We start from the raw sequence: 13,157 nt of genomic DNA on the forward strand, positions 1-13,157 counted from the left end.
TAGAGCTCCCCTGATCTTTGTCTTCTTCTGGTGCATTCTTCAGGTACTTGCCTATTAGCCAGTTACTTACCCCCCCCAGCAGTCACATGATCTGTCCCTCCTATAATTAAATAGGACAACAACTCCTTTTATAGAAACTTGCTAAACTGTTTATTTGCTGCTTCTCAATTCAGAGCTCTGTGTGGATCGAATGCATGGGGCAGCACAGCTATCAAGCTTAAATAAATGTATTATTGCAGCTACATGCATGTTCTTGCATTAAGAAGATACAATCTATACTCCAGCTGCCCCTGCTTAGCCCTGTGTGTCCCCTCCTGTTTGCCACTATCCATTGCTATGTCTGTAGCTTTCAGCATCTGGACAGCGCACATTTCTCCCAGCCATTTGCCGGCTTTGCGCAATGCATTTACTGCGCTCCTTTTCTTGGCACAGTCATGGTGTATAGTGGAATGAGGGTGCCGCCTGTGATTTTGATTTGGGGTAGCTTGTCCGCAATTGTAGTTTCTGTTTTCTGTTTCTAGCATTTCCAACACTTTTTTCATAGCACCTTAGCAGCAGCTTTTGGTGACAGATGCTCATAGTAGCACTTCATCCAAATGATATGGGGTCACCACTCTGGTAGCAGGACAGGACAGTGTTTGTGTGGCAGATTGTGGGCATGTGTATGAGTGTGACTATTTGTAGGCTGCAGATGGTGGTAGTTGTGAGTGGAAGTGCTGACAAACTGGAGCTGCTGTAACTGCAGTGCGTGCGCTGTCCATGGTTCTGAACCTGCGCCTGCCTGTGTGCTCTGCCGACTTCTATATGCTGACTCTAAAGCACAGCAACGCAAGGCACTTATGTACATTCTCCTGTTCCAGCTGACAGGCGCAATGTTGCTGATATCCCCTGGTGGGATTGCACTGTGCAGATACAGTGCCATAAGAGGAGTGCTTTAACCAACCAGCAGGTACAACTGCTGTATTGGCACTTACAGGGTTTAGGGTTAGTTAAAGGTTATGGGTAGCCCCCCCATTCTAGGGTAGGGCTGTGGGCAGTTAGACTGTCAGCTCAGTTGCTAAAATGGTACACGTGTACTATCCTACAGCAAGTTTGATAACTGATACTAGAAAATTCGGGATATCTATAGCAGGTAAGGGTATCAATGCCAGGGCCTTTTATTGCTCAAAGGGGTAACAAAGTGTCACTAGGCAGCTGCTGGCTGTTACTTCTAGGTCTCGGTTTTTATAGGTCGGAGCAGCCGATGGATATTTGATCATTTATGACACAGGAGCAAGAGTTTAGCCACTGGAGCTGGGGTTGTCTGTACAAGTGTAGATTGACAGTCCATGCAAAGCAGCCCTCCCCAGATGCTGTTTAACTGCAGCTCTCATCATTGCCGTCAACGGGAAGATCTGTCTCTCTTTCTTGGTGACTGGCCGCCTAAACCAAAGCTGACTGTCACTTTCTAATGGCATGAAATGCGTGAGGCTGATGCTGGAGGGAGTTTGCTGTCTGACCCCTTCCTCGTTATTCAAAGCCGGAGGGCTCGGCCGCTGTTGCGTGAGTCCTACTAAATGGTGTAAGGGGTAGTGAAAGGGGTTAAGGAGTTAGATCAGCTTTCCCTGCGCGATTCCTTTCATTTTATACAGTTCTGTGTTTGATGTTTGAATACTCCGGGGACTCCTCCCTCCCCCACCTTTTTTTTGTTTCCTCCAGTATCGACTCTCTCTTTCTACCCCTTCCCTCCCCCTTTTATTGCACTCCCTAACACACACACACACACACACACACTGCTTCTTTCCCTTTCAGTCTGCACAATCCCCCTGCCTTGCCCACTCCTTGTGCTCTGGACTCCGGCAGCCACAGAGAGAGACACTGGGAAGAGACTGAAAGAGAGCATCAGCAGCAGCAGAGAGAGAGTGGGGGGAGCGGGAAAGAGAGAGAGAGAGGAAAATACCTTGACTAACGTAGCGTAGAAGGGGCGGGTGGGGGAGAGACTGGGCTGGAGGGAGGCGCAGAGGTGGAAGACAGACTGGGAGACACGAGGGAGAGAGCAGTGTGTCTGCAAGAGGAAAATCTGACTTGTGAAGAGCAGCTCGTGTGACCTGGCAGTACATGCTGTGCTCTATGGCTAATTCTGGCTGCCTCTTGCTCTCCAGCACTGCCATGATCCCCCACTCTATCTCCGGCCCCCCGGCATTCCTCTACCTCCAGCAGGTAAGACGCCCTCATCAGCTTTTGATTTTTTTTCCCATTGACCCTTCTGCTTCTAGTTCTGAGCCCATTTACCAGGCACATGCCAATAGCGTTTAGAGAGGGTGCCCCTCTTTCACAGGAACAGGGTTTCCCTTTTAGGGTTGGGACTTTTGGGGTTGGGAGGGGGGCAACATCTATTTCTCAGGTGGGATAAGTTAGCCGGGTCTATTTTGCTGCAGTTGGTGCTCTCTTCCTGATGTCAAACTGGGGAGTGGGTTCCAAGCTGCCAGCACTGATTCCCACCAGCAACAAATGGTCCTTTCACTCTCTGGCTGGTGAGATCCTATAGCAAGTTGTTGCAATTGGAAGCTCAGCTGGTTAAGTTTGTTTGCCAGACCTGTGTTTTCCCTTCACTGTCCCTGCACCAGCAAAGCCCTATGTCATACTGTCAGGCAATGTGTCAGTCCAATGCAGTAGCATATAGAGTGCAGGGAGTTGCAAGAATGTATGTACCGTCACATATCTGCTGCAGCATGAGCCGCCAGTGCAGGTGAGAGCACCTCCGTTAGAGAGGCAGGCACTCCCCGCCAGTGTAGAACCACCACCTCAGAGTAAGTGCATTTATGTTGGCATACAATGACATTGCAGTGCAACATGCCAGGGAACTTTCTGCAGTGGGCAGTGATACTGTCAGGACCTGGGGTGCTGGCATGCTTGTTGCAGCACACTAACTGTAAACACACATTGCAATGATACCCTAGGAGGTATAGATAGTGTGTGTGTGTATGTATGTATATATATATATATATATATATCAAGATTTCCTTGATAAAGGTTCCTGTGTGGGACTGAAACGTTGTACGAATTACCCTCATTTGCCTATTTTGTACAAATCCTGTGAGTGCCATCCCTGTATATGCTGTGTGTATATATATATATATATATATATATATATATATATATATATATATATATATACATACATACATGCATACATACATACATACATACATACATACATACATACATACATACATACATACATACATACAGGCATGGGACCTGTTATCCAGAATGCACGGGGCCTGCGGTTTTCTGGATAACAGTAATTTGGTTCTTCATAACTTGTCTACTAGAAAATCATATACACATTAAATAACCCAATAGGCTGCTTCTGCTTCCAATAAGGATTAATTGTATCTTAGTTGGGAGCAATTGCAAGGTACTGATTTATTATTACAGAGAAAAAGGAAATAAGTTTTAAGAATTTTGACTATTAGGATAAAATGGAGTCTATGGGAGATGGCCTTTCCGTAATTCGGAGCTTTCCGGATAACGGGTTTCTGAACATTGAGAGTTGCAAATGGTATACGTCTATATCAGAAATACATAATGTATTCAACATGTAATAAGATTATTTAAACGATGAAATAAAAGATAGAGAAAAGTAGAATAGGCACAAGAAGAAGACATAACGTGACCCCATAATTGCTAGCGACTTAGGGTGCTTTGAGCGAGCTGCCATGCAGTGGATTTTATTGATACATGTTCATTTGTTTCTATACAGTGTGATAAAGTAGGCTCCACCAGGAAGCCAGTAGGGGGGTAACTTGCCCTTTATCTGCTACACTGCATCATATCATGCTGCAAAATATTATTTATTGTCCATTACATTCTGTACATATTGTAATATTGACAGCTATTGAATTTTGGGGCTAATATATGTGAGTATGGATCCATATTCTCTAAATGCTGAGCCAACAGCAATATTCCATGGAGCTGACTTTCAGGAGCAGATGGGCTGAAAACTATATGCTAATCATTTTTCAGTTCAATCGCAGCTAAAGGGGATTTACAGGATACTCTAGATTTAATACATCAATAGTAAAGTATTTTTCGATTGTGCCTGAAAATGCAAATACATTTGATTCCATTCTGGAATTAGGGGTCTTTTTAATTGTTTGACTCAGGATTTTGGGTCATTTTAGTGTTTTTGTGGTTATGGTGTAGCTTTGGATTTGTACAGAATGCAGCCTATTCCTAGCTATTGCTTTCAGCCATTGTAGTGCTCTGGGATCATGCTGCTTGGCAGAATACACACCTCTATCTGAAATGTGTATGTACATCACCTGTTTCCCACAAAATAAGTGTTCCTACGTACTATTTTATTGGCTTTTGATTAATAAGCATAAGTGAAATTATTTCACTATCCGGCGGTATAAAAGCGCAGCTTTGTGAAGGCCATGCTGTAGGGAGACCTTTGACTGCAGATCAAGCCAGGCAATGAGTTAATACTCAGGCAATACCTCTGGTTTTAGTTTGAAAGCCCACAATTAGCCAGCATCACCTCTGTGTGGAGACATAGGCAGCATTTAGTGGTTCTAACCTCTTCTTGAGAACCATTAAAGGGATTTCCAGGAAAAGTCTCCTAATCTCTTCAATTATTCCACTCTACAAACTGTTGAGTTCCCTCAGTCCCACAGGATGGGGAGAGCAAAGTGTGAGGAGAACACTTAGACTCTATCTGCTGGTAGCATCACATTAGCCGCACGGTAGGATTAATGCCAGCAAACCCGTTAATAGTTCCTCTGTCAGTGGCTCTCAGGTCACTTACACTACTTACTGCATTTTGCCTCCATGAAAATAGCAAAAAGCCAGAGTAATTGTCTAATTTACATGATTGGAAATGGCAGATTTCTGTCTGCACAGGCGTGGGAAGCAGGCACAGTCATAGTTCATATCTATCTATCCATATTTATCTATCTATCATCTATCTCTCTATTATCTATCTATGCATCCGTATCTATCTATCTATTTATCTATCCATAGCTGTCTAATTCTATCTATCCATCCATATTGATCAATCTGTCTATCAATTTATCTATCCATCCCTATCTATCTATCTATCTATCTATCTATTTATCCTTCTATCTAATTCTATCAAATTCTATCTATCGATCTATTAATCTATCTATCTTCATTCGCTTTATCAATATACTTATCGTCTATCGTCAGTCTGCCTTTCTATATGACTATCTATCTATCTGTCTGTCTGTCTGTCTGTCCATCTATTATCTATCTATGTATCCGTATCTATCTATCTATCTATCTATCTATCTATCTATCTATCTACTGTATCTATCTATCTATCCATATCTATCTATCCGTCTAATTCTAGCCAACCATATTGATCAATCTGTCTGTCTATCAATTTATCTATCCATCCCTATCTATCCATCTATTACTATCTATCATCTATCTGTCTGTCTGTCTATCTATCCATATCTATCTATCTATCTATCTATCTATCTATCTATCTATCTATCTATCCATATCTATCTATCTATCTATCTATCTATCTATCTATCTATCTATCTATGTGTCCATCTGTGAACCTATTAATTTCCATTTATGTTTATCAAACTATTTATCATCTACCTCAGTAGTTCATTGCTTGTGCAGCTATAGAATGTGCGTTGCTTCCCTCTATACAGTGTGCATTCACAGCTGAAGTGGTTAAAAGTTTGTGCTGTGTGGGATGTATCTTTTGATCTAGTTGCTCCTGGATGTTACTGCAGTAAAGCACTCTAGAGTTTTCTCTCACCCTGAGCTCATCCATCAGTCATCAGTTGCTGAGCTCAGAAGGTGTGTGTGTTTAGAGCCCAAAAGCTGTGCCAGATATGTGTGTGTGATATTCAGAAATCACTAATTCCGTGCCAGGTTAGCCCCGAGCAGCCTTGTAATATGCACAGGAAAGAGCATCCCTCGCAATGACAGCCTCCACCAAACAAATAAACCCAAACAGTCGCACCACAAGATCCGATTTAGTCAGAACAAAGGCCGGGTTACAATAGAATTACTGATAAGTTAATGGTCCCCCGCACACTTGTTGTTCAGTAATTAATATTAGTTAATCATATTAAGCATGAAAGCAAAGCAGCGTATGTATTTCTAATAGGTCTTTATGCTGTAGGTTGTTAATCCACAATCCCAACAACACAGCACATAATTAGCATGGCATTTGCTCCCAACTGTTCTCAATCACGTTACTATGTTGGGCTGATATATATCCTTATCTGCACAGAGATTCATAATTGTGCTGAGAAGTGCTAAGTGAATCCAACAGAACCTATGCCATTGCCTCCATCGGCCTTATAGGAGTGCATCACATTTCTCTCCCAACTGCAAGTTTACATTCTTCCTGATACAGTCATGGAACATGCTACCTGCCTGTTCTACTAACTGTCTGGGCTTAAATGTCATCAATGAAACAAGCTTGGTTTGGAGAGCAGACCTCAAATATTTTAATGGACTTTAATAACATCAAACATAAGTTTGAGGAACCCTTATCTGCTATGCCCATTATACTACCCTCCAAATTTATTACATGAATCACAAGCAATATAACCAAGCCATTGATCTAACTCATCCCATGTAGTTGTTGTAGAGATAGCATCTCTATTAAATGCTCCAGGGCCGTGCAACTGGAGTCCGCCAAAGTCGGTTTTTTGTTGACGCTGTTCGCGGGTTCCATAGACTACTGTGACAAGTCATTGTCTCTTTAATAAGATCATGTTTGTGAGTGTGGGGGTATAGCTGAACGTCACCCGTTGGTAAAGAAGAGGGTTGAAGCCACAGTTTTACATTGAGAGCGAAGCTCAGGTTCAGCAGGGGATTATTTATTACTGATTTAATAAAGTGCAGAAGAACACAAGGCTACCAAGCTAACATAGCTACGCGTGCTCCCTACAGATACACTGGATGTATATTATTTCACTTGCATCTTTGTGCTGTATAAAAATGCATTTTTAATATATTTTTCTTTTACTTTGTGTGCATTGAGCTGATGGTGCTGCCGCTCAAGGACCAGGCGTTGCTGAGCTGCCACTCCTTAAAATTCTGTTTAGGGCAACTGCTTGGATTTAATTTGTAATTGGGAGTCAAAGGGATTATTTTGTATAGGACTCATCCTTTCGGCAGAGAGCCACATACCTCTGACACAACCGCACTGCTTGCTGGGTAAACAAACTGCTGCTCAGAGTTCCCAGCACCCCAGGGCCACTTTATCGTCTTATTCTCCCCTTTTTATTTAGCTCTTTTGAAAAACGCGTTATGTAGACTATCAACAACAGGTGCACTTGTTCTCTAAACGCACAATAACATGACACACCCCTACGCAACAATCCTCCACAACTTTCCTATTTAATAGTGACTTTATGGAGGTAGGGGAACTCATTAAAATCAAAGTTCACATTTGCTCTAGCTACTGTTACTGCATTGTTTCATTTTATTTTTTGCAGACATCAGAATGGTTTCTTTGATTGTCTTTTAATTAATATATGGTATTCTTTGGGTCTGATTTGGGCCTTTCTAACCCACATACGTCAATGAACAATTTGACTGCAGACAAGGCGAGTACTCAGGTGCTGAGAATGTATGGCTAGCTATTTATACAAGTGCTGCGTGTTTGATAATGCCGCCGCTTTGTTTGGGGTTTTTACTTTTATAACAGCAAACCCCCAGGTGCCGAACTCTGATTTCAGGGGCTTTATTGTTCTGGGTTTTGGTATTTTAGTTGGCTGTGATCTCCTGCGGAGCTGAGGAGGTGTATGGTGTCTGCACACACACTGCCTATGTCTGTAAAGCTAATTCTGCCACAAACTCACTATGTTTCCATCCCATATTTTTCTCCAGCAACAAATTCAGCAATGCAGAGCCTGATGCATTTCACGGATGTGTACATCAGAAAGAAGCTGCAAAGACTATTGCACTGGGCAATATTAATACATTAGAGGATGTGCACTTTTTTTTATTACTGATACAGAATACGCTAATGCTATTGAATTGACAGGTGCCATTAGATGTTGCTATAATATAGGTTTCTGGCTACTGTTTGTCGTGTAAATAGCAGAAATTCCTAGTTTTGATAATTAATTTGAATATTTATTGCAACATAACCAACTGTGTAATATAATAATTTCTGTCACGGGGAACAAAATTAAAGATGGTAATATTAAGTGGTAACCAGTGGAAAGGGATTTTTGCCTGCCTCTAGTAGAATGCTTGTGGGCACAGGGGAGCCAATAGGAATAATGTGGTCACACGGCAGACTTCTATTAAGCCCTGAAGATAAGACATTGCAGATTGAAAGAGCACAGGCATGCAGGTTCTGGTGCTGACAGTATGATAGGATGGTGGATACGGCTGCCACTGGGATTTTGTGGAATGTCTTGTATCAAAGCTTCAGTAATACATAGAATTATCTGCTTGTTCTCTGATAGAGAGAGGGCCCCAGGGGACGCAGACAGACATGTTCACTTAAGTGTTTCTGAAGCTCCAGTGCAGGTCAAGGCGATACCGCATCAGAGGCTGATGTCGCAACAAACAGACGTGTGCAGCCATTTAAATATTTACATTTTAATTTTCTTCTAAGTTGTTTGGATACAGGCAGCTTTGTCTCAGGTTATAGCTTCCTCCGTCAAACTTCAACTGCTGCATTTTCACCAGGTTCAAAGCAAACCAGCTTAGGTTCTTCTTCCTCTTCTTTCTTTTCTTTCTTACCAGTACAAAGTACATTTTGGTCTATTTTTGGAAAAGCTTGTATATATATATATATATATATATATATATATATATATATATATATATATATATATATAGGAATAGCAGTTTGTATTATATTTCGGTGTAAAATGTGGGAATACATAAAATGACGCGGATGTAAAATTGAGACTTCACGCAGTAATATATATATATATATGTATTATTATGTGTGTGTGTGTGTGTTTTTAATTAGTTTATTTACAATCTATGTACATTACACAGAACAGAAAGTATGGTACAGCACAGGGGCTCGGTGGTTAACCCTTCTGTTTTTTCATCCTGTCTTGATTCCAACCAGAGAACTGTCTGCAAAGGGTTTTCATATGTTCACCCAGTATTGCTGTTAGTATATACACATTATATACTGGTCATTTAATTGGTTTCTAGTGTGTGTGTGTGTATTTATGTGGCAGGAGTAAGTTCCATAGGGACAGGAGCTAAATGATGAACAATCGCTGTAGAAGAAAAGAAAATTCTGAACAAAAAGTACAAGTATTAGGACAATAATTATACTGTATGTGTGAAAAACAAACACATAGGGGCACATTTACTAAGCTCGGGTGAATGAATAGAGTTTTTTGTGCTCCTCGACTATCGAATTGGCGTAAATTCGCCTGAGTAGAATGATTTGAATAGATCGAGCGAAAAAATGCTGCGACTATTCGCCCATTCGATAGTCGAAGTACTGTCTCTTTTAAAAATCATTAGACTGCCTACTCGCCAGATTAAACCTACCGAATTGCTTTAAAAGCCTATGGGAAAGTCCCATAGGCTTTTTTTCTAAGTTTTTGATCGAATAAAAAGGCATGTGATCGAATGAAAATCCTTCGATCGAATATTCGATCGATCAACTATTCGCCGGGCGAATATTCGCCCATTCTCTGGTTCAGCCCAATAAGCTTAGATTCCCTCATCTTCATCTGTGTAGAGAGGTTACTTAGTATCAGTTTTATTAAGGACTTTTTTAATATTCTTAATCGCATAGTTAGTGGAAGCCATGATGTTTCACATGACAGACAGAAGCAAGAGGGGGGTACGTGTGCAGAAGTCAGAAGGCAAGTTACAGCCGGATTCATTCGACTTAATTTGATTTGCAGTAGGAGGGAAAAAACGAAACTGCCATTCAGATAAAATGTGCTTATAATGCTTACATTTACGCACAGAAATGTCTGTGTATAAGGTTGATCTCTCCTCGAAAGGGGATATATGCCTTACAAAATGGCTTTAGTTGTAACAGATAATAAACACACCCCTCCCAGTAGGCAGCAGTTTCCTTGGGGGCCTGTGATGCAGTTCCAGTAAGTACTTGGCTACCCTGTCAACCTTCAAGAGAGTTTATATCAAAAGATATAGGTCCCAAGGCTTTGAAATAGTTAAAACAGAAATATTTATTTAATTGAATCGACATTCAATGGGGATTAACCCTATATTCTCAATATCTTATTGAGAATATAGGGTTAATCCCCATTGAATGTCGATTGGTTTTAAACTTAATGGGAGGGTTTAACAGGGTACAAATACTAGTTGAAACATGCTGTTAACAGAGACACCTATGATTAAGTGCCGGAGGGTACGAAACGCGTAATTTGGACCATGTGGGGTCAGTATGTATCGCTTTTTTAATGTAACGTAAATAAATATTTCTGTTTTAACTATTTGAAAGCCTTGGGACCTATATGTTTTGATATAAACTCTCTTGTACGTTGATTGCCTATGGAACTGGGGCGAGTCCCTTTGGCTTAATGCATATAGAGATTAATTGTGGACTTCCATTCAAAGATTGAACCTTCCCAACCATTTCACATATAGCGTTGTGACATCACAAGACAGGACAGCGTGGGCTGCTTAGAATAAAAAATAAAAAAATTCACCGACTGTATTGTATGTGGGCAATCACATGTACACTGTATGACGTTATAACTGCAATGTGGGCGGTTCAGAGCTGTCAGTCCAAAAGGCATGATTTTTATATATATATATGCTCCACTCTCTTCCAACTTTCTAAGTGTGGGTGAAAACAGCCATGTTGCTGTAATACTTTATATAGAATAGTAACTGCACATCTTCTAGAAATGCCTCAAAATGTGCAGGAAAATGAATTTACATACTATATATGCCAGCAGTTCTAATATTAACTTGTATTTGCGACCCAAACCCTATTATTATTGCTATACCTGCGCTTGGGAGCATCATGCCTTAAGGCTACTAACAACAGTTAATGAGGCAAACATGGACCGTTTTATAAATGTATAATCATTCAAATACTTCTACACGGGGCCCATTCTTTACTGTTTGGAAAGGGCTGCCTCCTGTTTAAGGGTTTTGATCCCCTTTCTTTAATTAAGGGTAAAGTATATTGTGAGAACACCAGGGCAAATGGTTTACGCTCATCAGACAGGACAATATAATTATGACCCAACGGACTTCACTCTGAGTGTATGCTTCAGACCTAAACACCAGATCAATAGTTAGACATGCTCATCCGCTTCTCTAGGGATATTACACCTTATATATCAAATTGTGTCAAATGTTTAACAAACATTTTCTGCTGCATTCCCTGCAGTCACCTGTTCCTGTAATCTTTGGACCGGCAATCACCCGCTTGTGCATCCCAAACACAAGGGCAGGGCTTTCAGCTTACAACTGCACTGCAGAGGTTACAATTCAAAAGAAAGACATTGCGAATGGTTGCATTTAAGGAAAATAACTGTCAAAGATATTTACATAGGAGGATAGGGGGTATTTACCTATTATCTGATCATTAGGCTGAAAAGGAACAGTGAAAGGTTCTGTTAATGAATCATATACTTGTCTGTACGATATGTCAGAATCCTTCAGCACTGGCCGACTGTTACCACCCGTTTGTATACAACAACTTTTTGGTACATTTCTTCTCCCTTCTCAAGGGATATAGTGGTAGAGATCATAAAACGCCCATATTTTTACGTTTTTATCATTACAGTATATATATTTATGGCATTTACAAAATTAGAGTTGTTCCTAATAAATCTGTCAGTCATTAGCAGCAAATCCCCTTTTTGTACCTGGGAGTTTTTGTTATTCTAGACTTTGACAAGGGCATCTCAGAGAGACAGCTGGCATTTTCTAGCTTTGATGAATGCAGTTTTCTTTCCTCTTTCCCGGCCTCTGTGCACTGCGTGTACACAGTGTGTCTCCTTCCATCAGCACATTATTGTTTTGTTATCCTTTGAAATATACATGAAGTTTAGTGGATGCACTGTTTACAGCATGAATATTTAATTATTGCTCAGCTCTGAACTTGCCAGGGAAGAAGAACAGACCTCACAGGTGAGAGCATAGGATGGGGGGACACTTTTTTTGAGGGTAATTGTTTTTTGTATAGATAAAATTTTCTAGTCAGTGCCTTTCAATATTTTAAAATATTTTAAAATAATTGTCATTGTAAATCACAATTGTGTGGATATGGAGTATGGAGAGCTAGAACTAGAATAATAGGAACAAGGGGATAAAGTAGAAAGACGAGGGGTCATGGAATAAGGAATGTGGTGTGCCGCAAAGAAGTTAATGGAAAGAACATTTACAAAGAATTATAAGTGATGGGTAGAAACAGACATGGCGCCAAGAACAGGAAGAAGATGAGAGACAGGTAGTCATCTGAGTATATAAGTAGGAAAATCAAGTAGGTTAGAAGGTGCAATAAAACTTTATGAAAAACATAGAGAAATTGGAAGATGTGAAAATCTTGGATTTAGCATAAAATGCAAAAATAATTTTTAAAAATCTGGATTATTTGATTAAAATGGAATCTATGGGAGACAGCCTGTCCGTAATTTGTAGCTTTCTGGATAACGGGTTTCCAGGTAACAGATCCCATACCTGTACCACAATTCTTGTTGATAGAAACAATGGCATAATGACCCCTACTTCCCAGTTGTATATTCTAATCATATGGCCTAAGCTTTCTTATTAGTTCAAGAGATTTTTATGAAGATAGTCCATACATAATAACAGATATCATTTTGTATGTTTATTATGAAAGGTCTACTTGAATTCCCTAAAAGGCATCTAGTGGGGTTACTTTTCACATGTCTGCCTGGGCATCTAAAAGATAATGATAATTACGGCAATTAGTATAAAGAGCCTGAGCAACATCCAGTTTGTTTCCATATCTATAAAAATTAGAAACATAATGGTTCCAATAAAGTTTTTTCCTACTCTTTGTTGATGTGTATTGGTTTTGCGACAACAATGAAATCTGTTTTCCTCTGGCCATCACTATACAGAGTCTAGCAGGAGTTCTTAATAGTGATGGGCGAATTTATTTGGCAGGTGTGAATTTGCGAATTTTGCCACTGGCGAATAAATTTGCGAATTTCCTGCAAAAATTCGCTGGC

The 13,157-nt window shown here is 40.4% G+C and overlaps 1 protein-coding gene across 1 annotated transcript in view; it reads left to right on the forward strand.

Moving 5' to 3' along the window:
* Window positions 1–1,971: 1,971 nt before the first annotated feature.
* LOC108701018 (RNA binding protein fox-1 homolog 3) overlaps window positions 1,972–13,157 on the forward strand; it is an 81,746-nt gene continuing 70,560 nt past the window's right edge. The window contains exon 1 of the mRNA XM_041577348.1: window positions 1,972–2,199. Coding sequence (XP_041433282.1) covers window positions 2,098–2,199 — 102 coding nt within the window. The 5' untranslated portion in view covers window positions 1,972–2,097. The remainder of the gene's footprint in view (window positions 2,200–13,157) is intronic.

This window comes from Xenopus laevis, chromosome 9_10L (assembly GCF_017654675.1).
Source record: "Xenopus laevis strain J_2021 chromosome 9_10L, Xenopus_laevis_v10.1, whole genome shotgun sequence".
Taxonomy (NCBI): Eukaryota; Metazoa; Chordata; class Amphibia; order Anura; family Pipidae; genus Xenopus; species Xenopus laevis.